At 33.0% G+C, this 25,918-nt stretch overlaps 1 protein-coding gene across 2 annotated transcripts; it reads right to left on the minus strand.

Annotated features, from left to right (window-relative positions):
- Nucleotides 1-13,753: 13,753 nt before the first annotated feature.
- LOC143544412 (protein SUPPRESSOR OF MAX2 1-like) lies at nucleotides 13,754-17,426 on the minus strand. 2 transcript variants are annotated; one of them, XM_077036527.1, is made up of 3 exons: nucleotides 15,909-17,426; nucleotides 15,587-15,815; nucleotides 13,754-15,502 (listed from the first exon to the last, which is right to left on the minus strand). In XM_077036527.1, the coding sequence occupies exons 1-3, from the start codon at nucleotides 17,216-17,218 to the stop codon at nucleotides 13,967-13,969; spliced, it is 3,075 nt and encodes a 1,024-aa protein (XP_076892642.1). In that variant the 5' UTR covers nucleotides 17,219-17,426; the 3' UTR covers nucleotides 13,754-13,966. The 2 variants fall into 2 exon arrangements, with proteins under 2 accessions (XP_076892642.1, XP_076892641.1); XM_077036526.1 differs by having other exon boundaries at nucleotides 13,754-15,508.
- Between the last annotated feature and the right edge of the window lie 8,492 nt (nucleotides 17,427-25,918).

Below are 25,918 nucleotides of genomic sequence, written 5' to 3' on the forward strand. Positions count from 1 at the left end.
GTCAAATTTGCCACCTACAAAAACCACAAATTCATATTATTAACTGGTTTCAAATTCTTTCTATACCCTCTTTTAGTAATCCCAATTATTTCTTTCTTTTTTTATAAAAAAGTCAAAAGTTGTTTTTGTTGTCTAAAACATGGTGTTTTTGGTAACACGCTTATTATTTAAAAAAAAAAGTGTACGATCGTTTGTAGGGTACCATTTTGTGTCCTGTTACTACAAGTTTGGTCAATCAATAACCTCTTGTAAATCACACGTTTGTCGGTTTAAGGTAACCATGTTCAGAAAAACAAATATTTTGTTGATGAATATAAATCCTTTTATGATACGCATATTAGGCCTAACGCATATACAACATGTTCAAAATAAACCTGCTGGGTTGTTATGCCCTTATAGATGGGGGAGAAATAGTGGGACGGTCAGGAGATTTCCCAAAAGGGTTTCTTTTTGGGGTTTTCGGGGTTCGATCGTCGCAAGTATAAAAGTCAGTTAATATGGTGAGCATCACTATTGGAGGATTCTTGTTTCGAATTAATGGAGACCTTGCCTAACTAGCAATAAGCATGTGAGCCATTGCTTTGACGTCGTTCAAGAAAAATATATATTTAAACTAATGTGGGATCATCCGCTCATACATAGCATACTTGTATATGTTTTATATAAAAATGAACTAGAATTTTATATATGTGTAAAAGGTATTACCTTTTTCGTTTTCATAGTTAGAGTGATTTCTTTTAATACTTGGAATACATTTTTCTTTTTGTAGTTATAAAAATATTTTCAAGACTACATGACTATATGAGTGAATCAAAAGTCGCTTCATTATTAATAATTGTAATTGTACTAAATGTATTAAATTATTCGTGAGAAATGATTATATTTTTTACTCTCAAGGGAGAACCAATTAACATGGGATATAAGTGACCAAATTGCCATATGGAATGCTTTACATTAGAAAATATTGAGTTGATTGAAACACCCTTTCTTTGATTTCTATGTGATATGCGCCGCGCGCTGGTGCGCCGCGCGCATATGTGATGCGCGAGCATATGTGTGCCTGGGCAGATGTGATATGCACGAGCATGTGATATGCGCCGCGCGCATATGTGATGCGCGAGCATATGTGTGCCTGGGCATATGATGCCTGAGCATGTTTTGTATGCGCCATGCGCCTAGGTTTTGGCTTTGTGCCTTCATAATGTGTTTATCTTGTGGGTTGACCCGCCTTGCTCGGTGTTGAGGCGGGTACATACCTCTTCATTGTCTAAAACATGGTGTTTTTGGTAACACGCTTATTATTTAAAAAAAAAGTGTACGATCGTTTGTAGGGTACCATTTTGTGTCCTGTTACTACAAGTTTGGTCAATCAATAACCTCTTGTAAATCACACGTTTGTCGGTTTAAGGTAACCATGTTCAGAAAAACAAATATTTTGTTGATGAATATAAATCCTTTTATGATACGCATATTAGGCCTAACGCATATACAACATGTTCAAAATAAACCTGCTGGGTTGTTATGCCCTTATAGATGGGGGAGAAATAGTGGGACGGTCAGGAGATTTCCCAAAAGGGTTTCTTTTTGGGGTTTTCGGGGTTCGATCGTCGCAAGTATAAAAGTCAGTTAATATGGTGAGCATCACTATTGGAGGATTCTTGTTTCGAATTAATGGAGACCTTGCCTAACTAGCAATAAGCATGTGAGCCATTGCTTTGACGTCGTTCAAGAAAAATATGGGATCATCCGCTCATACATAGCATACTTGTATATGTTTTATATAAAAATGAACTAGAATTTTATATATGTGTAAAAGGTATTACCTTTTTCGTTTTCATAATTAGAGTGATTTCTTTTAATACTTGGAATACATTTTTCTTTTTGTAGTTATAAAAATATTTTCAAGACTACATGACTATATGAGTGAATCAAAAGTCGCTTCATTATTAATAATTGTAATTGTACTAAATGTATTAAATTATTCGTGAGAAATGATTATATTTTTTACTCTCAAGGGAGAACCAATTAACATGGGATATAAGTGACCAAATTGCCATATGGAATGCTTTACATTAGAAAATATTGAGTTGATTGAAACACCCTTTCTTTGATTTCTATAGATACATGATTGGAGGGAACAAGCAAGCATGGTGCTATAAAAAGGTTTACATATCTACAAAAAGATGAACAAGTTAAAAAAGGCATCTTGTGATTTGTCATCCACTTGGAATAGTTTGTAAACGATCACCTTGAAAATTTCCTACTCTTTGTGGGGTTTTTATAAAGTTGTAATTAAAGGTTTTAAACTTGATATTACAGAATGATATAAAAAAATATATAACTTTTTATTCCTTGTGGGGTTTTTATAAAGTTTGAGGACCCATCCATACTTTTCAATTTTTCATCAGGTAGGATATCAGGAACATATAATAAACATATATCATTTAAATTGTATATGTCATAAAAGTGGTCATTTTCTTATACATATTATATCCAAGGGCGGACTTACCCTTACCATATGAGGATCGGATGTGTCTTGTGAAATTTTATTTGGTACTATTAGTTTTTAGATCTTTACCGTCTCCTGTAAGATTTTGACATCGAGCGATGTGGAATTTAAAGAATGGCCCTATGAAAGTTCGAGACCGACCCTAATAATAAAAACTTAAATGAAATTTTCAACTAATAATAATCCGGCCTTTAAAAATCTTTTTCAACGATCCAACCTTTTGACCGTTTAAAAACACTTAACGTAGTTACGTGTTTTTTTGAATTTTAAACCGATATTTTAGGGTTTTTGATCGGAAGAATGATACGAGTCGACTGATGTGAAAATTATTTCAAAACGGTGATCCAATCGACGAAACTGTGTTTCAATTCGGTGTTTGAATTATAAAATTAACAAAAATCAGGCCATTCGAATCACTGTTTCGAGATAAATTTTACATTAGTCAACCCGTATCTTTCTTCCGATCAAAAGCCGAAAAGTTTGACGAAACTATTAAGTGTTTTTTAACAGAGATCCATTGAGAGAAACATAGTCGAAATGTTGGACCGTTGACAGAGACATATAAATATACGATTATTATCGGCCAATAAACAAAATGTGAGATTACTTATTTCCAGCTTACCTTAAAAAAACTAAGGGAGGTCCAAATTCTAACTTCTTTGAAGCGGGTAAACAATTGACCGTCGAGCATGATTGCTTATATGCAAATCCAAGAGTGTGGGCAACGTTTTATCAAGGTAACATCCAACTTCTTTTATTGAGTTATTTGACTCATTGTAAAAATTATGGTGCGGTTTCTAATACAAATATATTATGATTAGCCGAGATGTGCCCATACGATTTTGATGAAAGTGATAAAAGAAGACTCTTGATTGAACTCACAACCTACATCAGTATTTGAAAGAAGATAAACGAATTTGAAAACTTGGTTATAAATCATGAAACGAAAATAATAGTTGAGGTGTATAAGATGATAGACTAGACTGCACTGTTCATTTTAATTCCTACTGCTTTTCTACCTATAATTTACGTAAAAACAGCCAGTCAAAATGATTAATTACTTTAAATGAAACTTGACTTCTGAATTCTTATCAATAGTTGAAGAAATCAAATGAAAAGTATTCTATTTTTGTTTTGCGCCTTAAATGAAATCAACGGGCTATAATCGGCAGTATTCTATGAGATCCGAGAGTATGGTAAGTTGTATAAGATGATCGACTAGACCCACAAAACAAACATCATCATCTCTGTTCATGAGAAAGTTGTAATTAAGCAAACAATAATTTCTAGTTTCTACACAATACTTTTCAATCATATAATAATATTCCTTATGTTTGGTGTAACGTGGAAAATTAATATAAAAACACACACCCTACTTTTTGAAAGTCATAAAAAGATGATTGAATCAATCAATATTCTTTCTATTTTCAAGTCAATAATACCAATACTTGCACATGTGGTGGGAAATACCATATTTCATACACTAGTTTCGTTTCTAACGGTTTATTCAAACATTGGATAATTGCAAATTGAAAAAAATGTATTTACATTATAGTATCGTGTATAATCGTTTGTCGGTTAAACACGCGTGATTGTTTGTGATCTCTTGCGATATTCACTAACAAACACGGATTTTAAGTTGGATCACTAAGAATTGTAGCTTTTTTCTGTTGGAACACTTGTATTATACAATCCAGAAAATAAACGAAGCAGTAAAACCGGGCTTGTGTTTAACACAATTCCCTTAAACAGATTCTCGGTCTGTTCTCAGGGTACTCCGGTTCGAATAAAACTAAATAGGCACTATATTATAGTTGATGACATAAAGTGTCTTTTATGATCATTAAGGGTATTGACCAGACCAACCGATTTGAATTTCAAAAACGAATTCAAAAAATCGTCTCACGCGAGCTTGAGTTCGAAGGATTTCTAGTCCAAAAACCCACATATGCACCCCCCTGCGCGCACGTAGAACTTATGGTAAAACATATCACAAATAATCCAAATGGATGTAAGGGCTCCACCTTATAAACCATTCATTATTTTGTTCCCAAACCGATGTGTGACAAGCCTTTACCACTTCCACCACTTCCTTCATTCACACACTTAAAACTTCCAACATTATCTTCCGCTAGGTTTTAGGTATCACCATTCATGTCCCTTGACCACCCGTAACAAACGAGTGTAAGATAAATACTTTAATCTTTCTCTCGTGTATGTTAGGTGATGCAACGATATATATGAATGATTATGTACCCATAATTTCATACCCGTTAAGCATTATAATTTGCGGACATTAATTTATTTGAACCGCTATATATCATTTGTTTATGTGCTCATAATCGATAATACTTTTTATCTATGATCTATTTAGTCACATCTTAGATATCAAAAAATTAAATGAAACCTTGATTACAAATTTACAAGTATTCTTAAAGTGAGAAACGCCATAAAATTAAAGTTACTTATTTATTCATGTTTATGTCATACCATCATCATTGATCAAACCATCATTTCCGGATAGAGAAGTTGATGCTTAGTGAAGTATCTTGTCAAATAAATTATTTCTTATAGCACACACTATTAGACAACAACTATAATCGTGGTAATACACATTAATCTCGTGGCTATATCTTTAATGGACCCGATAATACATATTCAAGTTTCACCAACTATTATTAAACTTGGGGCCACGCTTGTGTCACTTTCTTACAATATAGTAAGCAGTTATTAATTGTTATGATATTATATGTGTCTCTATTTTACTATATATTATATGTGTCTCTATTTTACTATGTTACTACCTCACTACTTCTTATCTATTTCTCTACTTGTAATAGGATTCGAGAGTTCACATTGGAAGCAACATATCTATTCTTATTAATAGAGTTAATGCTCGCATATATCTCACATCCCCAGACCCTGCCAATATATTTCATATTTGTGGGATGCGCTTGTTGGTTGTTATTGTTGAAATTGGTTAATCATTAAAAATATGAGCGTGTCAATCACTTTAAAAAAGTCTGTAACCTTTTACTGAAAGTAAACTTTAATTGATAGAACGCGGTTTTGGAATCCGTGGGGTCTAATTTCGTCGAGTATATAACATCTAACAAATACAATGAACCCGATTTTCGTTCTTTTCGACTATATGTTTTTCCACACTCTCATGTCGTGTAAATTGGTAATTGAAATAACATTGGATACGTAGCATGCATGTCATGTCATGTCACAACCCTAATGTTACTTCCACTAAACAAAATCATCAAAAATTTTGTGCCAACTACATAATCCCCTTACGTACGTGCGCACATGCATATGCACATGCCCATAAACTGAAGTGTGAAAACATATAACTAAAAGTCCACAAAAGAGAATAAAATTCAGTCGGCAAAAACATTAATAAAATATCCTTTTCAACTATTTTTTTCATAATAATAAATAATAAAAAATTAACAAATGACTGCAAATTGTGAGCATTTGGTATAAAAACTCATGAAAACCTTTTAACAAAACTCCAAACTATGAATCATAATTCATAACACCTCACAACCCACCTTATATGTTTTGGTTTGATAGGGACGAATGAATCACAAAATCCATAAAAAAGTAACCTAAATTCCTTTGGCCAAAATACAAGTCAATTTCAATGTATATCTAAGGCATTTTTTATTCTATTATTGATCTATAAACTAATAAAAAGAAGTAGATTAAAAAAAAGATGATGTAGTGGGTGGAAAGGTAAAGATGACAAGAATGGTTAGGGGGAAAGGAGGGGTTTGTTTTGTCTTGATATAAAAAAGGCATCCTACTTCCAAACAAACCAAAGTGGACCTTTCCTTGTAATTAAAAAGCTTTTTTTCCCACTTCTAATCATTAATTATATTTAATCTATTTGAATATTAATTATGTGTTAATTATTTTAATGTGTGTGACCTAAGAGTGGTTGGTCACATAAAAGGTGACCTAAGATTAGTTTAGTACTTCATAATTTAGATAACATTCTTTTTAAAAGACACTATGTCATCAACTATAATATAATGCCTATTTAGTTTTATTTAACAAGTTTTGTAGTGTTAAGTTTTTTTGGTTTTCTAAGCTAATCCATAATGATGTTTGGTGGGACTTTTTGCTAATGTTGGTTTTTTTTCTTCAAAAACGTGATAGCACATCTTGTCTTTCGCTGTATAAATGTTTTCAGGCTATAGTACAATCCGTAGTGTTGTTCTAGAGCTTTTAATTGTAAAATTATTACAAGTATGCCAAGTTTCTAATAATATTATCAGATGTAATATATAATATGTGATTTGAAAATTTTAGTTATGGAATTATGATTTCCAATGTTTTTTTAAAAACAAATTTAAAAAATAAAGATAAAAAACTGATACTGAAAACCAATTAATATATGGTTATTTGTGTTAGTTACGTTTGATCTTGAATAAATTAGTTTAATTTCTAACATTTAGTCGAATTAGCTAGAATTTTTTCTTTTCTTTTTTTGGTTGTTTTCAAACATAATTACTTGTACTCCAATTATCATCATTGTTACATCATCAGATTAAATAAAAGCTCAAATATTAATAAAAAATTATAAAACTAACACAAATATTGTTGGACTTAATTGGATCGAATAACACTTATATTTTGGTTATAACTCGCCACGACTCTTTCAATATTATTAAGAATGAAAATCACACATTATAATTACCATAAACCATCTATATATACTAGAAAAACTATACCAATCCTACTTAAAGATTTCTCTCGGTTATAGTCTAATACGAATATTATCTATGGTAATTAAATCAAACCAGATAACTCTAAATATTTATAATACAATTAATTAAACGAAACTTTCACTTAACCTCTTCAACCTTCTTTTAACTCATTTCAAGATTAACTATCAACCTATATAACTTTCAACTGATCATAAAAGTCGCTCAATTAGCATAACTAACACTTTAAACTTCTATTAAAGTGTTTCTATATACAAGACACATACAACTGAAAATATGAATTGTTGACTTCAATTCATAGTTTCTAATAATCTTTTACATATATGAGAAATTTAACGTACAAATAAAATTAACGTGCTAATTGTGAAAATCAAGTAGAGTGATTATGTAGTTACATAGTTGTAAAGTGACATGGAAAGTGAAACCACGCCTCTTTTTAATTATGGATCAATGATAAAATGACGTGGAAATGACATGACGCTTACGTGGCCATTTCCACACCCATGATCTAATGATTTTGATATCATTTTAACACGAGGACCAAACCAAAAAATCTCATAATTGAGATCACGCCTTTACCCCAAATCTCTCCACATGCATAAAAGCCACAAAAAATGGAAGAAAACAAAACTTGTTATAATTAAAGGAATAATTAGTTGTGATGCTTTTAGCTTTACATCGTGTTTACTGTTTAGTCATATTTTTAAAAATTAGTGCATTTATGAAAAGTTTTCAATGAAGCAGGAGCCCAACTTGTATAAGGGTGATCCTTATTTTTTGTTCAGTGGTGTAAATATACTCGTTTGCATCTGAAAATATTTTATGTAGCGTAAATTAATCCATTTTCGCCCCACAACCCCCCCCCCCCCTACCTGGATTCCTCGTCCAAGCCTCACCAGTGCAATCACGCGTCATTATTTTTTATCTTAAGTTTCTCTGTATTTTACAATATAAGATTATCAACTTACGTGTTAATACAAGAAGACATACACACACACACTTAGGTACGTGTTTATATATCATGACCTAAACCGCTATGCATAAATTATTCCACGTGAAAACTAATCATGAACTATGGTTTGTTTGGAAACAAGAAGTTTACACGTTACTTATTGAATGTGGTATAATTAACATGTTTAATTCAATATATAATATCTCTATAGCCGCACATGATACATAACTAATAGTCCATTTTTATAACCAACATCTTTATGCAATTTTTGTTATCATGTCCAATATTCCTAAATTAATATCTTTCCAAAAGATTAGACAACGACGGACCTATGATTTCTTTTCGTGGTAGCAATAAGGATTTTTGGGTATGCATAACTCTAAAAGAAATGATGGAGGGAAATTGCCCACCCTAAGATGATCTCGTGGTTATTGAGATTGAATCAAATCAAATGGTACTACAATTTGACTTGATCCTACAAAACCAATACCGGAATGCTTTAAAAAAAATCAGTCATTCACATTAACTGACGAAGGACTCCTCGAAAGTTACATATTAATAATCCTTTTTAGAATTGAATGAATTTGGTGTAATACATACAAGAGGAAGGTAATCGAAAAAGAAATATCTGTTCTTTCTTTTATCACTTACGAGCCACATAAGATGAAAGTCTCATGCATGGCTTTGAATGAGAGAAAGAAGTGAAGATTTTTTACTCTTAACTCTCCCAATTCAATTGTTGCCTTTTTTTTTGTTACTTCGAAGTAGCCACTCGAATTTTCGTTATTCGTTTTAATTTCTCATCAAACAAAAACAAATGACAGCCCTTAAAATCAGAACTCATAGTATATGTTTCTAAAAGAAATATATCTATTTAATAGAGGGAAATAAAATAACAATAATAAGATAAAACTTTATACTAATTTAAATATTATAACTTTTAACCAAAAATACATTTCTTCTAGCTAACTCATGATGATCTAAATTGATTTTGGATTTGATATGAGGTGAAAGAGGAAAGCATACATCATAATAAATGAGAACACATGGTGTGGATGGGCAAAGACCTAAGTTTAGAAAGTGTGGCACATGACACATGACAACATGCATGCATCAATGCAAGACAACTCTCAAAACCATATTTGTCTTTGTATCCACATTTAAAGAACTTACAGAAATTATGAAAATAATATTAATACCAAAATTGTCCTGCTTTTCTTATCTTTATATGCTGTGGGCATTAATGCCACTCCTCTTGCGTCAAAAACTTTGACTAGTTTTGGTTCAATAAATATGTAAGAACACAAATATTGATGATTTCCTATTTTTGTTATATAAGTAATTTCGTAAATCATAGTGGTTTACTATTTCTTACTAGCAAAACAAGCTTTCATTACCACAACAATAACAATAATTACAATTACAATTACAATTCAGCAAGATGTTGAGCACAAACGAAAGAACGTATCCATCCAGGCATTTTCGGTCGTTTAAAATTTAGTTCTCTTAAATGAAAGTTATTTATGTATGTTTGCATGGATTCGTTATTGCGTGCACGTATTAACATGTTTAATATAAAGATGTTAAAGATGAAGTTAGATCGAGTCAAGAGTGTTATTTATGGAACTAGTTTTACTTGGTTTTTTGAAGCATTTAATTAGAACTTTTATTACAAAAAAGGTCATTTTCTTTTAAGTAATCAAAAGCTTAAACTAGGAAGATTCGTCAAAACTCATCTTCAAACATTAATAACACCACCAAATGTCGTTAAGAATCGCAATCACAAATAATCCAAATGGGGTAGAGGTAAGGCTGCCTACATCTTACCCTCCTCAGACCCTACCATAGCTTTGCTATTGGTGGGATATACTGAGTACGATGATGATGATGATGAATCGCAATCGTGCATTGTTGGCAAACCTAACCCCCAAGGTTGATAGGTGTAGTTTTGCCCTTAAATTTGCATATAAAGTCAATTATCATTTATTAAAGATGGTAATATTACTTACAATGAATATGGATGTTGGATTTATAAATTAGACTTGGACAATAAGTTATATAACTCCAATTTTATATATAATTTACATAACTAGTATAATTTACATAATCATCTTGACTCGTTTCAAGCTTTATATCTAAAGTTTTGCTTATAGAGCTTAAATTGAGATAAATATTATAAGCTTGAGTACAGTTTATGAGTGGTTTACAAACTCAAGCTCGGTAAGCTTATTTGTTTGTTATATATTTGGTGTGTGTGTGTGTGTTTATAATGATTATATATAATAATAAGTTATATAATGATAATTTTATTTATTTAATTATATAAATGATAGTTTAATTTATACTCACAGCACTAATCAAGTTCAGTGTATGAACTTGAACCCAAACTCGTGTATTAGATGATTTAGATTCAAACCGATTTGTTTACACTTAGACGTTTTAAAAATGTCTAATTTAGATTTTAATAACTCTAGTGTTTGTTTATTATGTACATTTTTCTGATAATCATTTATGTAAATTCATGGATCCCGTATTTATCAATTGAAATATAAAAATATTGTGTTTAATCTTTGAACGAAGACTCACATACCTATCTGTTTTATTAAAATATAATATACCTTATATCAGAATTTGAATCATCGTCTTCTCTTCAAAAAGGTTATAGTGCCTACCACCTAGCGATGACTAATTAGTATCATGTGGCTCGTTGTTTCAATATATGGGGGAAGACAAAAAAAACTTTCACATAATAAGCTGTTGTTTACTTTTGTATATATTGTAATTAATAATAAAAAAAGATGTATGTTTTAAATTGGTGTATGAAAAATAGGACTCATACGAAAATGCAATGCCGACAAGTGTGTGAGAATAGAAAGCCGAAATTTTACTTCCCAATTTATGCCTTTTGAGAAATGTCCAATATTTTTGGCAATCCCTCAATTTTATGTCTTTTCATACAATTACAGCCATACACACACCAGTGTGTCACTTTTGTCCAAGCCTGTTTCTAACTATTTTATGTTTTTTTTTAATTAATTGAAGTAACAGAATGTTATTACATGATATTGATTTATACACATAAGCAATTTGGGTGTTGTTACCGATATAGCCCTTTTGGTAGGAGTGTGCACGGGTTGTTTCATTTGATTTTTGATGAAAACCGAACTAAAAACTAAAATATTGATTTTTGAGTTTAAAAAATAGCTCAGTTTTTGTTTTTTTCGGTATAGATTTTGGGTCGCAAAAAAAAGTTGATTAAAATGATGAACTTGGACCCACTTTTATTATTATTATTATTATTATTATTATTATTATTATACTATGTTGGAGTTGATATAACTTTAACAAAACTATTATAAATTACTTGAGTTTTATTAGTACACATGCATCTCTAAAATCTACTACTAAAATTTACTTGCTTGTTTTATAAGACTCAAGTCCATAACAATTTGATAAGGATAAACATTATACCAACCAAGAGGCCATCGTGTATAGCCATTTTGTAGAAATAAAAATAATGGAAACAAACGTGTATTAATGACTTTACGAGGATATCATATAGTTTTATAAATAATCAAAATTCAAAGCCTTCAATGACCTTACCATCTACTTTGATTGAAACTTACTTACATTTAATGCATAATAACAAGATTCCGATCCCGTTATTGACAATTTATATATATATATATATATATATATATATATATATATATATATATATATATATATAGAACCATAAAACTTCTTTATATTTGTTATACGTGAGAATTGAAACCGAAACCTCCAAATTTTTGTCTTTTTAAAGACTTTGCTTTTAGCAAGCACTTATACTAGCCATTACAAAAACAATCACTTATACTTTTACATTATATTTTTTTCTCAATTATATTAAAAAATATTAAAATTTCTCAATTATTTAAAAGAAATAATTTTGCAATGGCTAATAAAAAGAAATAAAAAAATATAATATAAAAATATGAAAAGGGTATAGTTATAAAAGTAGTAGCTAGACATAGATTGAGGCCAAGACGTGTGCTTAGACTCACTTACATCCACATTATTTTATTTTTGTTATTATTTATTTTATAAAACCAAAAAGTGCTTTTATGACCACTTAAATTTCATCTATGATCCGTATCATTGCCATGTGATATTAATTTCACACATTCACAGTCACCTCCCATGTTTAGGGCTGTGTAACGATTCAGAATTGTGAGAATCGAAACCGGAACCGAAAATGAGTGAAAAATAGAACTGGAATCGGAACCTATTATAGTAAACCGGTTCGGTTCCAGAATCGTTAAATCCGGTTCTCGCTAATCGGTTCTGGCTAGAACCGGTTCTATCATTTATTTATCAAATTAGTTATGCAAACTTTGAAAATTGCAAAACAAGTTTATACAATTGTATGTCTTCTTTCACGGTAAAACTAATTTAGAATACAACATGAACATCCGTTATATTTTTTATTAATACCTAAGTGTTGAAGTTAAATAAATCATTAGCAACGATAAATTAATGGAAGATCATATCATTTTATATTAAATTACCTTATAGCTTAATTCAAAATTGATCATGGTTGCTAGTTCTTGAACGTAAAGAAAGAAGATTTGAATTAAAAAAATATTCAATGGATGCCGGTTAATAAGTTACTCTATAAAAAATGGGGATTTGTAAAGTTATTTAAAATTTTGAATATTCCGGTTTTTCGGTTCCAAGTCTAGAACCGCCGGTTTTACCCGGAACCGAACCGGGAACCGTTTAATGAAAATTATGAGAACCGAACCGGTACACACATTAGCGGTTCTGAGGCACCGGTTCGGTTCCGGTTCCTCGGTTCTGACGGTTCCGAACCGTATTTTGCTCACACCTACTCATGTTTTTCCTATTTGTCACTTAGACCCCAAAAAACTTTCTACATTATAATAGCCCCTTTTTATTTTTGGTTATTACTTTAAAATGATATGGCAATAACATATTGTAAAAACTGTTAGTTTTAGTTACAATCAGGCAGACCAAGAAATTTTTTTTCACAGGGAACGATAGAGGGCTTAATACTAATATAAGTAGGGCGATCGGATTTTTATACAGATAACAATAAAAAAGATCCAGCAGACAACTCTCTCTCTCTCTCTCTCTCTCTCTCTCACAGGAATAGGTCGACCCCTTGTTACAACTTATTCAGTGATATACCATTTTATTTTTTATGATGATTCACTTTATAAATGTTGCGGTGACTTGAATTAACATTCACATGCCACGTTCAATTTAACATTGATTCTATGAAGTATGGTGATTTCTTTCTCACATGAACCTTTTTCAAGGGAAAATTTTGTAGTATAATAACCGAATTTCAATATTGATTCAATTAAGTCGTTATTCTTTTGTCTCAATTAAATCACTCAAGTTTTAAGAGATTTTCAATCCTGTATATTTTGTCTAAAAAGAATATTACCATTTATAATTTTATAAATTAAAACAATATTAAAACTTAGTGTTAGCGCAAAAAAGACATCATGTAAAGCAGAAAACAATAAATGAACATCATTTAATAAATCATCTTATCGCTCAAACTTAAATTGTAATAACTACTTTGAAATATTTATATTTATACGACAAAAAAAAGGGGAAAAAAAAAGAAAATATGAGGACCGTCATTTCCCATTACATCTATTAACGCCCCTCGTCTTTTCTACATGTTTCACTATACTTCCCCCCACCATGGTCTATTTACATATATAGTCCCTTAGTTTTCAAGTACCAAAATTATTATACCCCATCAACCACCACTGCAATTTTACTAGGCAACCAATCCCCACCACCACCCACCTGGACCGAGTCACGGTCCGACTCGAGCCGAACCATCATGTCTTCGCCTTGACCCGGTACCCGTGCGCTGACCTGGCGCAGGCTCGGTACCAATACCTGTTCAGCCCATTCCTCTAGACTTGTCCGACCGAACCATAACCCGCCTAATATATTCTCAACCGCACCCTCATCCACATCTATCGTCATTTTCTCGTCGACTGTAGTCGAGAACGCGTTCGTGATGGTTTTCTCGATTTCGCCACGAATGTTTTCGAAATTAACAGGTTTGAACACAATGGTCCCGTCGCTATGCACCACGAGCTCATGAGGCATTGACATAACCGCAAACTGTTGACTCTCGTCTTCTTGGTCAATGGTTAGATTGCTTGAGTTTATCGACCCGTCGGTTCGGTCCTCCTCATAGTCTATCGCTAGGTTAAGATCGAGCGACAAATCTAAACCCGAACCCGATTCTTTCCTCGGTCTCCTTGACTTATCTACTCCAGACAACCAACTCGCTCTCCGTTTTAACCGTTTTTCACCAACAGTTAGCTTCAACTGCCAGTCAGAACTCGCCATAGAGTGCAGCCGTTGCTCATCAGCCCGATGCTCGTCAACGCTAGCGGTTGACCAATTCCCGGTAAGTACGAACACGACATTCCCGAGGCTAATTTCCCGCCCGTGAGAATCCGTCAGCCGGCTTCTTTCCATGGCCCGTTTAATACTCCCGCGAATCAACATATCCGCTTCGTCAATGTCAGAAAGTACGATCACCCCAAACGGGTTCTGACGGACCGCCTCCGCTATACGGTCCAAAACCGTTTTACCACGAAAACCCGTATCGGTCTCCTCACCGTCGCGTCTCGACCCGAGCGCGATAGTGATAGGGTTGCTCCCGGTTATGTGCTCGGCAAGAACCGACGCCATCTTCTTCTTTGCAACCCGATCAGGACCCGCAAATAACAGCCACACGCAACCTCGGTTCCCGGTTTCTACGTTACATTGTGTTATCGTTGTGGCTATCGTGGAAGCCGCCTCAGGCTGCCACCAAGCCTTTTTCATTAGACCTTTGAGTAGTCTTTTAAACGAGTCGGTATCAGCTTGGTTCGCGAATTTACCCTTTATCGGCTCGGAAGATATGCAACCCAAAAGGTCCTTAACCGCCAAATCCTCGTTGGCTTTCGGGCTCGTGAGTTCCGAAGGTTTCTTTGACCCGAGAACCAGGTCGGTCCCGACAGGGCTTCGTGGCGGCTCTAACCGTGGCTGCAATGCCTCTTGAAGAGTTCTAGGTGGTTGTAACCGTGGCTGTTGTCCGGGTTGACTTGGTCTTAAAAGCATGTTCGGTTTATACGCCCCGGTCAAAGGCATAGCCATGGGTACAACTCTATCCAATCTTGGAGATTGGTTACGGTTATAGTTCGGGTGAATCCGCAAACACTCTTCGCTCCATTTCTTTTGTAAATCTTGAATCTTTTGTTTCAAAACATAATCTTTATCCTTAATCTGTCAAATAAATCAACAAAAAAATATTTAAAAAAGAAAATAACAGTCGAAACTTAGATAACTAAATCGTTGGTTTACCTGAGATTGATCGTTTGTTTTCGCATTTTGCAGCCAAGAAGGTAAACTATTGTTAACCGAATCCGACTCTTTCAGTTTTGCTAATTCTTGTTCATAACTAGTTGAACAAACCGGGCAACAAGGGGCCTTTCGGGCAAGATCCAAATTCATCGTTGTCGTGAAACTATTTAACGGTTTTAAATTGTTTAAAGACTGACCTGAACCACCAAGAACACCATTCGTCCCTGCCCTATAATAATAATAATAATAACAACAATCAAAACAAGTTCATAACTTTATTAATCTAAACACAACCAAATTTCAATTATGCATAAAAATTTACCTGGGAAACATATTAGGGAGTGGTGATCTAGATGTTATCGGAACCGCGTGTAAATCCCAATCGGTTTCCATAGATGGATGATAAACTTGACACCTTAAATAAGTTTCACAAGTAGCTGTACCAAACAACCATACTTTACCCGTAAATTTCGCAACCAATTTCGTCATCTCAGCCATGGATTCTCGGCCAACTGAAGCTGCAACCGCAGCTGGCGGTTGCTCCACCAGCCATTTTAAATCAGCTAAGTCGATTATTATCCGTTTCGTACTATCAAAACCCCTAATTTTTTTATCGACTAATTCGCTTAATTCCTTGATCTTAACCGGAATAAGTGACTTATCCGAAACAGATGCGAACTCATTTTCGATGGAAATAACGTCAACGTTGTTGGTTAGCTCACCACCTGTTACAAATTCCCCCTTTTCGATTCGTATCAAGATCTCTTTACGGATTGCTTCGGGTTCCACTTCCCCCACTAGAATCGGATTCCGTCTTTTCGGTTTTGTCATAATATCAATAACCCTTTTTACATCATCAGTCCTGTGCTGTCCTAATTGATTTGAACCTTGATTCCCTTGCTGCGGTTGCTGTAACCGCGGATTCAGATAAAGATTTCGTGGCGTTGAAGATGCCGTTTCGTTATTCTTTTGTTGAATCAAACAAGGATTCAAGTATAACGAAACAGGCGTGGGAGACGACCTGAATCCGATCCCTAGGGTCGGGGTCGGGGTCGGATTCAGGTTGTTTCCAATAACGTTACTAACGTTATTAATATTATTGTTATTAATAACAACGTTAGTAACGTTATTATTCAGCGACTGTTCGATAGTCGCTTTAACGGCGGGGCTCGAAAAGCTAGCTTCTCGCATGACCCGACTGACACTCGGGTCATCGAGAATGGAAATAATAACCTGTTCGAGCTCCACCTTAACCGCTAAAAGCGGTTGTTGTTGTTGTTGTTGCTCTGGGCAACCACGCCTCTGATGGGCCTGGGCCCGTTTAAGGGCCGCCATCAGTGCGTTGGAAATAGGTGGCTCCACAACCGATGACGTGGAGGTTGGGAGCCGTTCCAGTGCCACGCTGAAGCAAAGCTCCAGCGCTCGGCACTGAAGCGGGTGGGAGGAATTCGGGTGGGACCGGATACACGCTTGCCGGAGAAACCCAGTCGGTGCGGCCAGGAGAGTTGACGCCACGTGGAGTGGCGTCGTTTGGCCGTGGTTTCTCCGGCCGGCTAATGATATTGAATTATTCAATACACTTGCCGCCTCAGGCGTTAGGGTTTGCTGGATCGTACTCAATCCTGCCCTCATAATAATTTGCTACCAAATCAAAATCTGGAACTGGGTTTTGTACAGAATCACAAATTAAACAAAACCCAGAAGTGGATTTGAATAAAACGCAAAGAAATTGAAGAAATGTGAATTTGAATTAAAAATCAAGAAAGAAGACTTTGAATTGAATTTAGATCATAATTTGTGATATCAATTTGGAGAGAAGAGGAAGAGAGGATAAAGAAACCCTGTGTCTATCTCTATATGTATGATGTGTTGTATATGTGATGTATGTATAGTTGTATATGTAATAAATGTAAAATAAAAACAAAAAGCTTTTTAGAAATTATTTAATAATAAGTGGTCATGGTTACAAAATTTGAGTTTCTTGGGAAAAAGGATGATGATGGCAAAAGTTTGTTTGTATTCAAAGGGAGAATTTGCAAGGATTTCTGGAAAATAAATGTTCTCTTCTGTTTATATTATTATTATAATACTATACTATACTCTCTACACCTTACACCTTTTTGGGTTATTATAAAAAAGTGTTTACAAAGTTTAATAATATAAGTGGAATAACAAGCTCCTCCCTTTTGTATGTACTATCTCCAACTAATCAAGCATGTCACGGAGTTAAAAAGTGTAGTTTCTGATGCTTAAGATAAGTCTGCTGCGAGTAGATTGTAGACAAAAAGCGGTACTGATAAATCATATATGGTTACAAGCAAGGTCAATAATTCATATACAATTGGTAATACGAGTGGTGTTAATAATAGTACGGTGAGGCTTAACTTTACTCAAGTGGTTCATGAGCCAAATGCCCAAGCAAACAGATTTGAAGTGCTATATGATCCCGTATGTGAAGTCAATCGGCCTGCTGAGGAACCGGGCCCGTCATTTTCTGTAATGGACTTCAATTTGAGTGTTAAACATAATAAATTGGTGGTTGAAAAAGATAAAATTAATCAGTCGGATCCTATGTCGGTGGAGGAGATTATTGATAATTGTATGGTTGAAAAACATATCCGGGATGATGTGTTAAGTGAGGAAGGGCTTGATGATTTCCAGGGTGTTGTTAACGAGTGTCAAACGGTAGGTGACAACACAAAGGAGATTGAGGCTACGATTATGATGGCTCGTGAATTAGGGATGAATTTTGAGGGTATGGAAGATCTTGTTTCGAAGGTTATAGAAGAAGAAGGGTTTAGATCCCGAGGATGAGGTTTGGTTATCTAGGTCTCTTTGCTTGATGCTTGTTCAGGTGTTCTCTTGTTAGATTTCTAGAGGTTTTTTTGGTGTTTAGGCAGTCTTATTTGTTTCTTTGGTTCTGTCTTGGGGGTTTTTGCTAGTTTCTCCGCTAGCCTTTCTATAAATTTGCCGTTTAAAAAAAAATCTGATTTTAGTTTTATTATATTTATGTTAGAAGGAGAGATAATATCTGACCAAGGATTATTATATTTGGATTAAATTATTGGGGTGATGGTTATGGTACACTTATGTTTTGGTCTTGATGCTTTATTAAAAAGTTATGGGTTTAGTCACCATAGATATGCTAATGTGTAACAAGTTAAAGTTTTTAGATAGGACTATTGTTTATTGTTTTTCATATTTTTGCTTAATACAAATGTACCCTTTTGCATATATAACAAAATAAAAAAGTACGAAACTCACACCCGAGTACTCGGGTAGTTACTCCATCTTCTTCGCATTCATTACAGCTAGTTTACATTTTCATATTCTCTTATTGTTATCGTCATAAACAATGTTGTCATACCTAATTTTTTAAATAAAAGGGTTGTGTATGGTTGACATGTTTATTTTAAACGGGTAAATTTGTGATATAGTAAATAAGTTTCTCAAATATCTCGAAGGCCATATGTATGACTATGCATGGCACCATGTGATCCCAATTTAGGCAGGTGCCACGTTTAGACCATGGCCATGATACACAACGCCGGGTGTGCGTGGTGTTCTCGTGGAAGGTGCCTCCTGGGTGGACTCACTGTTGTGGAAAGGGAGATGGTGACCGTTAGGAGTGCAATCGATGAGAAAACTTGTAATTGCAACAACTATATGGTTAAAAAAACTTTTTAAAGTTGTATCTTTTTCGATAAACCATTATCGAACTAGCAAAATTCTCTAGAGACCATCACCCAAAACATTCATATTATTTACTCACAAGTGTGAGGGCAACCGTGACCACACCATATATTAGCGCCGCAGTGTGTCGTGGTCTTGAGTCCGATGTGAATGGCCTTGCTCTCGCCACCATACTGCATAATCCAACCCCTCCACTTTTCAAAAAAAGTAATTTGTTTCATCACTGTGTTAAGAAAGTTCCGATTAATGGAATCAAAGGCTTTGTCAAAATCCACTTGAAGAGCATACATTTCTTCTAGTAAGGTCATCTCTAAGGGGATTAAACTCAAGTTAGAGCTTTAGACCCCACGCAAGTATGCCTACAATTTTGACCAAAGTTAGTCGGAAACATATTAAATGATGAAAATTAGACCAAAAACATATTAAATACTTAAGTTGTATGAATAGACAAACATATTTATGGTTAGTTGTTTTGCATTGTAACAATAAAATTCGTAGAAGGTTTCAAAATCTCATTTTGTTTTAGGTCTTCAAAAGGGTTGAGCCAACCCTGTCTCCCCCCCCTCCCCCTTTTCCACAATATAGCTTTGTTAAGAGTCTTTCGTTCTTCACATTCAACCCCAAATGTAGAAATACATTTAGAACATTTACAAGTGAGGAGTTGATCATGTTTGAGAGGCGTAAGAGTATCTTAACCAAATATTGTATTAAGTTTATTAAAAAAACGTTTATGTTAGCTAATAATTTACACTTATTATATCAAAACAAGTCATATTACGTGAATAAACTATCTAAAAAAATCAATTTTAGGATGTGTTGATAGATTTACTTAAAACTCTTTTGCTAACTATTTTTTTAGGGGGTGTTTGGGATTCCTTATTTTACCTCCTTATACCTTATTTAAGGCATAAGGTATAAGTTACAATGTTGTAACTTATACCTTATACACTCACAAAACCCAACTTTCTCAAACACCTTATAACTTATAATCTATAAGTTATAAGCTATAAGGAGCAAAAATAAGGAATCCCAAACAACCCCTTAATGTCATTAGTTTGGCTGAAGTAATATTGATGGGAAGCAACACATCCTAAAATTGATTTTTTAGATAGTTTATTCACGTCATATGACTTGTTTTGATTGATTTACTTAAACACTTTTACTAATTATTTTTTTAATGTCATTAGTTTGACTGAAGTAATATTGATGGGAAGCTCCTACATGAACAACTCCTTACACGAATCTGAATTCTCTTATGTTATGTTGGTGTTCTTCACACTAAGCAGCATATACTTGTGATAATCGAACTTGAAACCCCACAGTAGGGAAAACCTCCTAATCACACGAACTAGCTCGTGATGTCACCTAATTTGCTCTAAACACACCTTTTTAAAAATAAGCTAACCCAATTGTTATTGATTTAAATGCTTTAATAGAAAACAGGGGAACTTTTTAGGGAGATGATAGAGATTTATGAGATCTTTGTGTTTATATGTATTTTGGACTAGATATTGACTATTCTCTTTTTTACTTTTCACACCACACGTTTCCCATTGTCAACGCGCATTTGAATATCATATTAATTCTTCGTTTACTCCTAACAAAGATTTTAAGTTTACTTGTACAGTTGTGCGCAACCAATTGTATTTGAATATTGTTACAAGAATATATCAACATTGAAATTGTGAAACTTTTAATTGTTAACTATCCATATAATCCGTAAATGATATTAGTTTCCCTATTGAACTTTTTATAGACTCTTGTGAATGGCGATGGAGAGACGATGTAGAGATGTTTTCTATGTTGTTTTGTTATATTTCCTTTATTTTTAGAATGAGATTGAAGATTGGAGATGGAGATGGAGACGGAGATGAGTTGTGAATGCTCTTACTATCAAATCTCAATTAACCATTTTCACTTTTCACCAATGATGTCCAGTCCAACTGGTTGGATATGAGAAGGTTTACTCGCTCATGTGGGTTTCATGTATAGAAGGTCCTAAGTTCAAGTCCCGACTCATGTGTGCGCTCTGAAATATGAGTAGCAATTAATGGATCTCCAATTATTTCCATCTACTCTATGAATCTTTTACTTAAGTTGTTACTAAGTAACCATGCACTACTTATATCCATAGATCAATATTAAACAAGTTGATCTGAAACATGACACGGTTTTAAATATGTCTACGATATAATTAATGTCTTTGACACAAATAAATATAGGAGTAACATTTTGGTACAATCTTTTAATGATCAAACTGACAACCTGACATTACTCAACCTGACATTATTAAGGCTTGTGCTAACACGTACAATTTCATATAACTTTTTTGTAAGTTTTGTATAAATATCTTTTAAGATTGAAAGAGACAATTTATTTTTGAATTAACGTAACTCTTAGTAGAGTATTTGTAGCTTCTCCACCTCTACGAACATCACTCTTGTTCAATCTCCTTCCTCTCACATCCAAAATTCATGAGCGTTCATCTCCACATTCTCTCTCAACTCGATGTTACGAATGGTCCTAGTAAAGTGTGGTACAACAGTATTCTACGTACTTGTTTTGCCCCTCATTGAGTTTATTATTATTATTTTGAAAAGAAAAATAAAAAATCGTTACAACATCCGAAAAGTTGTGAAGTATAAAACATTTCTTATTCATATGTTACTACTTCCTTTATCTTCTTTATAAAATATAATTTAAGCATTTAAAATTATTAATCTATAAGATATTGAAGGTTCAATCGGACCAAATTATGGATATTCTTATTTCTCTCCTAATGTTGAAGGTTCAACCGTGTTTCGTCAACGGAAAATTGTACTAATGTACTATTACTATACATGGGAAATTCAGTAAGTGTTTAAAACGATGGACAAAATGGGGAGATGCAATAATATGACTTTCGGTGTTCACATTCAATAATTACAAGTTTTCTAGAAGTCTAGAACTTCCTATGATGAATTTTATTCTTACATGTATTATTTATTTTAACGGTTAAGAAAAATCTATATATTTTTACTATATATAATGTAGCAAACAAGGGTAAATTAAGACACATTTTTTAAATAAATTACAAGTTTTAATACATGTTGTACAACCTATATTAAGGGTAAAAGGGTCATTAATACATTAAATATCACGTGTTATTCAATATCTTTACTATATATAATGTAGCAAACAAGGGTAAATTAAGACGAATTTTTTAAGTAAATTACAAGTTTTAATGCATGTTGTACAACCTATATTAAGGGTAAAAGGGTCATTAACACATTAAATATCACGTGTTATTCAATATTTCTTAATACATTTATAATTTTTATCCTTTAACTTTAACTACCATATAAAAATTTTAAAAATTTATACAAAACTACACCCTCATCTTTAACCCTTAACTAGACAATTCTATTTAATATTTTAACTTTCTAATATTTTTAATATAATATGCTTAAAAAAAGAAAAAAAAACATACCGTTGCAACGAGCTCATTTTTGTCTACGTACTGATATAAAAATATTTCAAAACCGATGTGTTTTTTAAAACCTACAAGTCAATGAAGCATCAAGGTACAACACCACTATGCAACTATAAATAAACCTGTAAGTACTTAAACATATATGAAATTACAAAACAAGTCCTCCCAATTCATTTATACATCAGGTGTTATTCAACTTAAATATATTTACAATTTTTACCCTTTATCTTTAACTACCTTATGAAAATTTTAAAAAGTTATACAACACTGTCCCCTCATCTTTAACTCTCAACTTGACAATTCTATTTAAGTATTAACTTTCTAATATTTTTAATATATTATGCTTAAAAAAAGAAAAAAACATACCGTTGTAACGAGCTCATTTTTGTCTACGTACTGATATAAAAAAATTTCAAAACCGATGCGTTTTTTAAAACTTACAAGTCAATGAAGCATCAAGGTACAACATCACTATACAACTATAAATAAACCTAAAAATTACCCACCCACGTTCTATTGTAGTTTATTAATTCTGAATTTATAAAACCAGTCCTCCTATTTATACAAGTCACATTACAGAACCAATAAAATAAAATCACTCCAATTATTGTTGTACACATTGTTAACCACTTCACAAAAATTTGGAAAGCTAAACTAAAACATAGCAGACTCTACTTCATATGTATAGGGTTTGGTCAACTAAAAATAAGTGGTGTTAATATAAAGCCTAATATTTGTCAATAAATGCAAAAAAACTTATCCACCAAGCAATAATCTCAAAAAAAAATCATCAATATCAATAATAATAATAATAACAATAAAGATAAAGGTTTAAAAATGGTCTACTATTTAATAATCTAACCATCGGTGGCTAGGCTACGAGTTAACCAATTATTGGGATAAAATTATATTACGACTCTCCGATTGAAATTTTCTGGTTCCGTCACTGACTATGAATCTACCTATACCAATAAATGATTTCACGGTTACAAAAGAAACGACGAGCACCCAAAATCTATAATGTAATCACCAAGGTCTGTATATCCCGCTGCATCGCGCGGGCACCCGTCTAGTACTATATATAATGTAACAAATATGGGCAAATTAAGACACTACTTTTTAAGGGATTCAAAAGTAGTGTTGCATATGGTACAATCTTGTAGTGGGGCAAAATAAGCATTCTCACATTAAAACAAAACTTACGGTTTATTTAATATATAGTTACAATATTCACCCTTAATTATAATTAAATTTAAAAAATAATTACAACAATAACCTTTAATCTTTTACCTAAATCTTATTTTAATTTTCACTTTTAACCCAAATACCCCCATGATTTTTAAACGTTAATAACTTTTTCATATGCTAAGATTTTTTTAAAAAGATTATACCATAAAAACGAGCATATTTTTATCTTTAATTTGAGTATGATATTGTCATAGTTTTTTTCAGTTAAAAAAAAATACATTTTATGTATGTTTGTTTCGGCATAGTTTTGATAATTTTATAATAAATCGTGAGCCAAACCTTTTGTAACGGTTTGTTTGTCGTCGAAAACCAAGACAGATGCTTTGAAAGTTGAAAACAACTGGCCAAAAGTTAAAGAGAAAAAATCAACCGTCAAATCAAAAGATGAACGGTTTTACGGTTTCAAACCGAACAATAAACACCCATAAACTTATTACGTAGTCTGAGTTTCCCGCTGCATGGCGCGGGCACCCGTCTAGTTTTATTTAACATGAGAACCCCTGAAACGGATTCTTTGTAAATTGTAATATCAACGTCTTCCGTTTTAATCGCACCATGTCGACAACTTGTTCCATATTTTCCTTGGCATCGGGCACAACACTTATGAAGTTGTTATCGAGACTAATGAACATGAAAAAATGAACATGAATGCATGTAAACTAATGAATATTGACGAATATAAACAGACGTAAACGAACGAACATTAACGAACACATTATCGAATGTCCACGAATGCAAATTAATGAACGCGATATCTGATCATGTTCGTTAACTTACTTAATCTAACATAACTTCTTGTTCATGTTCGTTATTTTATGTAACGAACAAACGTAAGCGAACTTTTCATTACGCTTGATTTGATTAACTCTAGTTTGATGTATTAGTTTTCTTAAGCTATGATATATCAATATTCTGCACGATAAATATCATCTTATGTTGATGATTTTCCGGGCCGTTACCGAGAATTTGAATACCTCCGTCGAGCCAATATAAAAAATCCCGTAGGCTTTAACGAAAATTTTTTATTAGCTAATGTATATGGATAAAACTTTTATCGACCGATTTATTATAAGCAGAAACCATTCTGAGCATGTAATTATCTCATAAACCATTGCAAATAATATTATTTTTAACACAAAAAATATATATATGTAATATGTATAAAAAATTTGTGCCCCTAAACTTATGTGCCCCGTCCGATGGTGCAGCTCGCACACCCTTCGAGCCTCCCCTGATGATTTTGTCCTACGTCACTACCTGATATAAAAGTCTTCCATTGTTATCTTATATAAAGACAGATTACAAATGTACCCATACTCGATAAAAACATAAAAATTATACAATACCCAAAATATTTATTTAGAAAGAAAAAACATCTTTCCAAAATAACAACTTTCTAAATAAAACAATATTATTTCATTTAAGAATTATTTTTATGCATGGTTGGTTTTATGATAAGTGATACATCTTTATTGAAAAACAATGGAATATTACGTAACATCTTTCTAAAAAACAAAGTGTGAGATCCCATGTATCACGGTCTATAGATTGGATATGTGATCCTTGTTTGTTTCGAGGAACGCGTGTCATGACATGGTCCAACGTAGCAAGAACTAACGTAAGGTTGGATCATGGATGTCATAGTACTAAATTATCTTTAGAAACTCACATGCATCAACTTTCATGGTGTTCATATAATCTACATGAATATTTAACCATTTAATTAATTAAACGTAACGCGAAAGCTATTTTTTAGCATTAAAGTTGTTTCTTTTGACGAAATGATATCTCGAAACCGTACTTATGGTTCATATAAACCACACAATTGATTTGCGAAGAAGAACAATATTTGAAAAATCTTGAACTGCAAGCGGATGTCTTGTATATTAATGTAGGTATTTCTGAGGAGTGATACAAGA

This window comes from Bidens hawaiensis, unplaced genomic scaffold (assembly GCF_021521415.1).
Source record: "Bidens hawaiensis isolate Kalapana, Puna unplaced genomic scaffold, B.hawaiensis_p1.1 tig00013566_1, whole genome shotgun sequence".
NCBI classification, from domain to species: Eukaryota; Viridiplantae; Streptophyta; class Magnoliopsida; order Asterales; family Asteraceae; genus Bidens; species Bidens hawaiensis.

Excerpts from the sequence above, each read along its gene's own strand:
- LOC143544412 (XM_077036526.1), bottom strand. The coding sequence starts at position 17,218 with ATGAGGGCAGGATTGAGTACGATCCAGCAAACCCTAACGCCTGAGGCG. Across the intron at positions 15,816-15,908 it reads CTCCCTAATATGTTTCCCAG|GGCAGGGACGAATGGTGTTC; the intron begins GTAAATTTTTAT and ends TTATTATTATAG. Across the intron at positions 15,509-15,586 it reads AAACAAACGATCAATCTCAG|ATTAAGGATAAAGATTATGT; the intron begins GTAAACCAACGA and ends TTTATTTGACAG.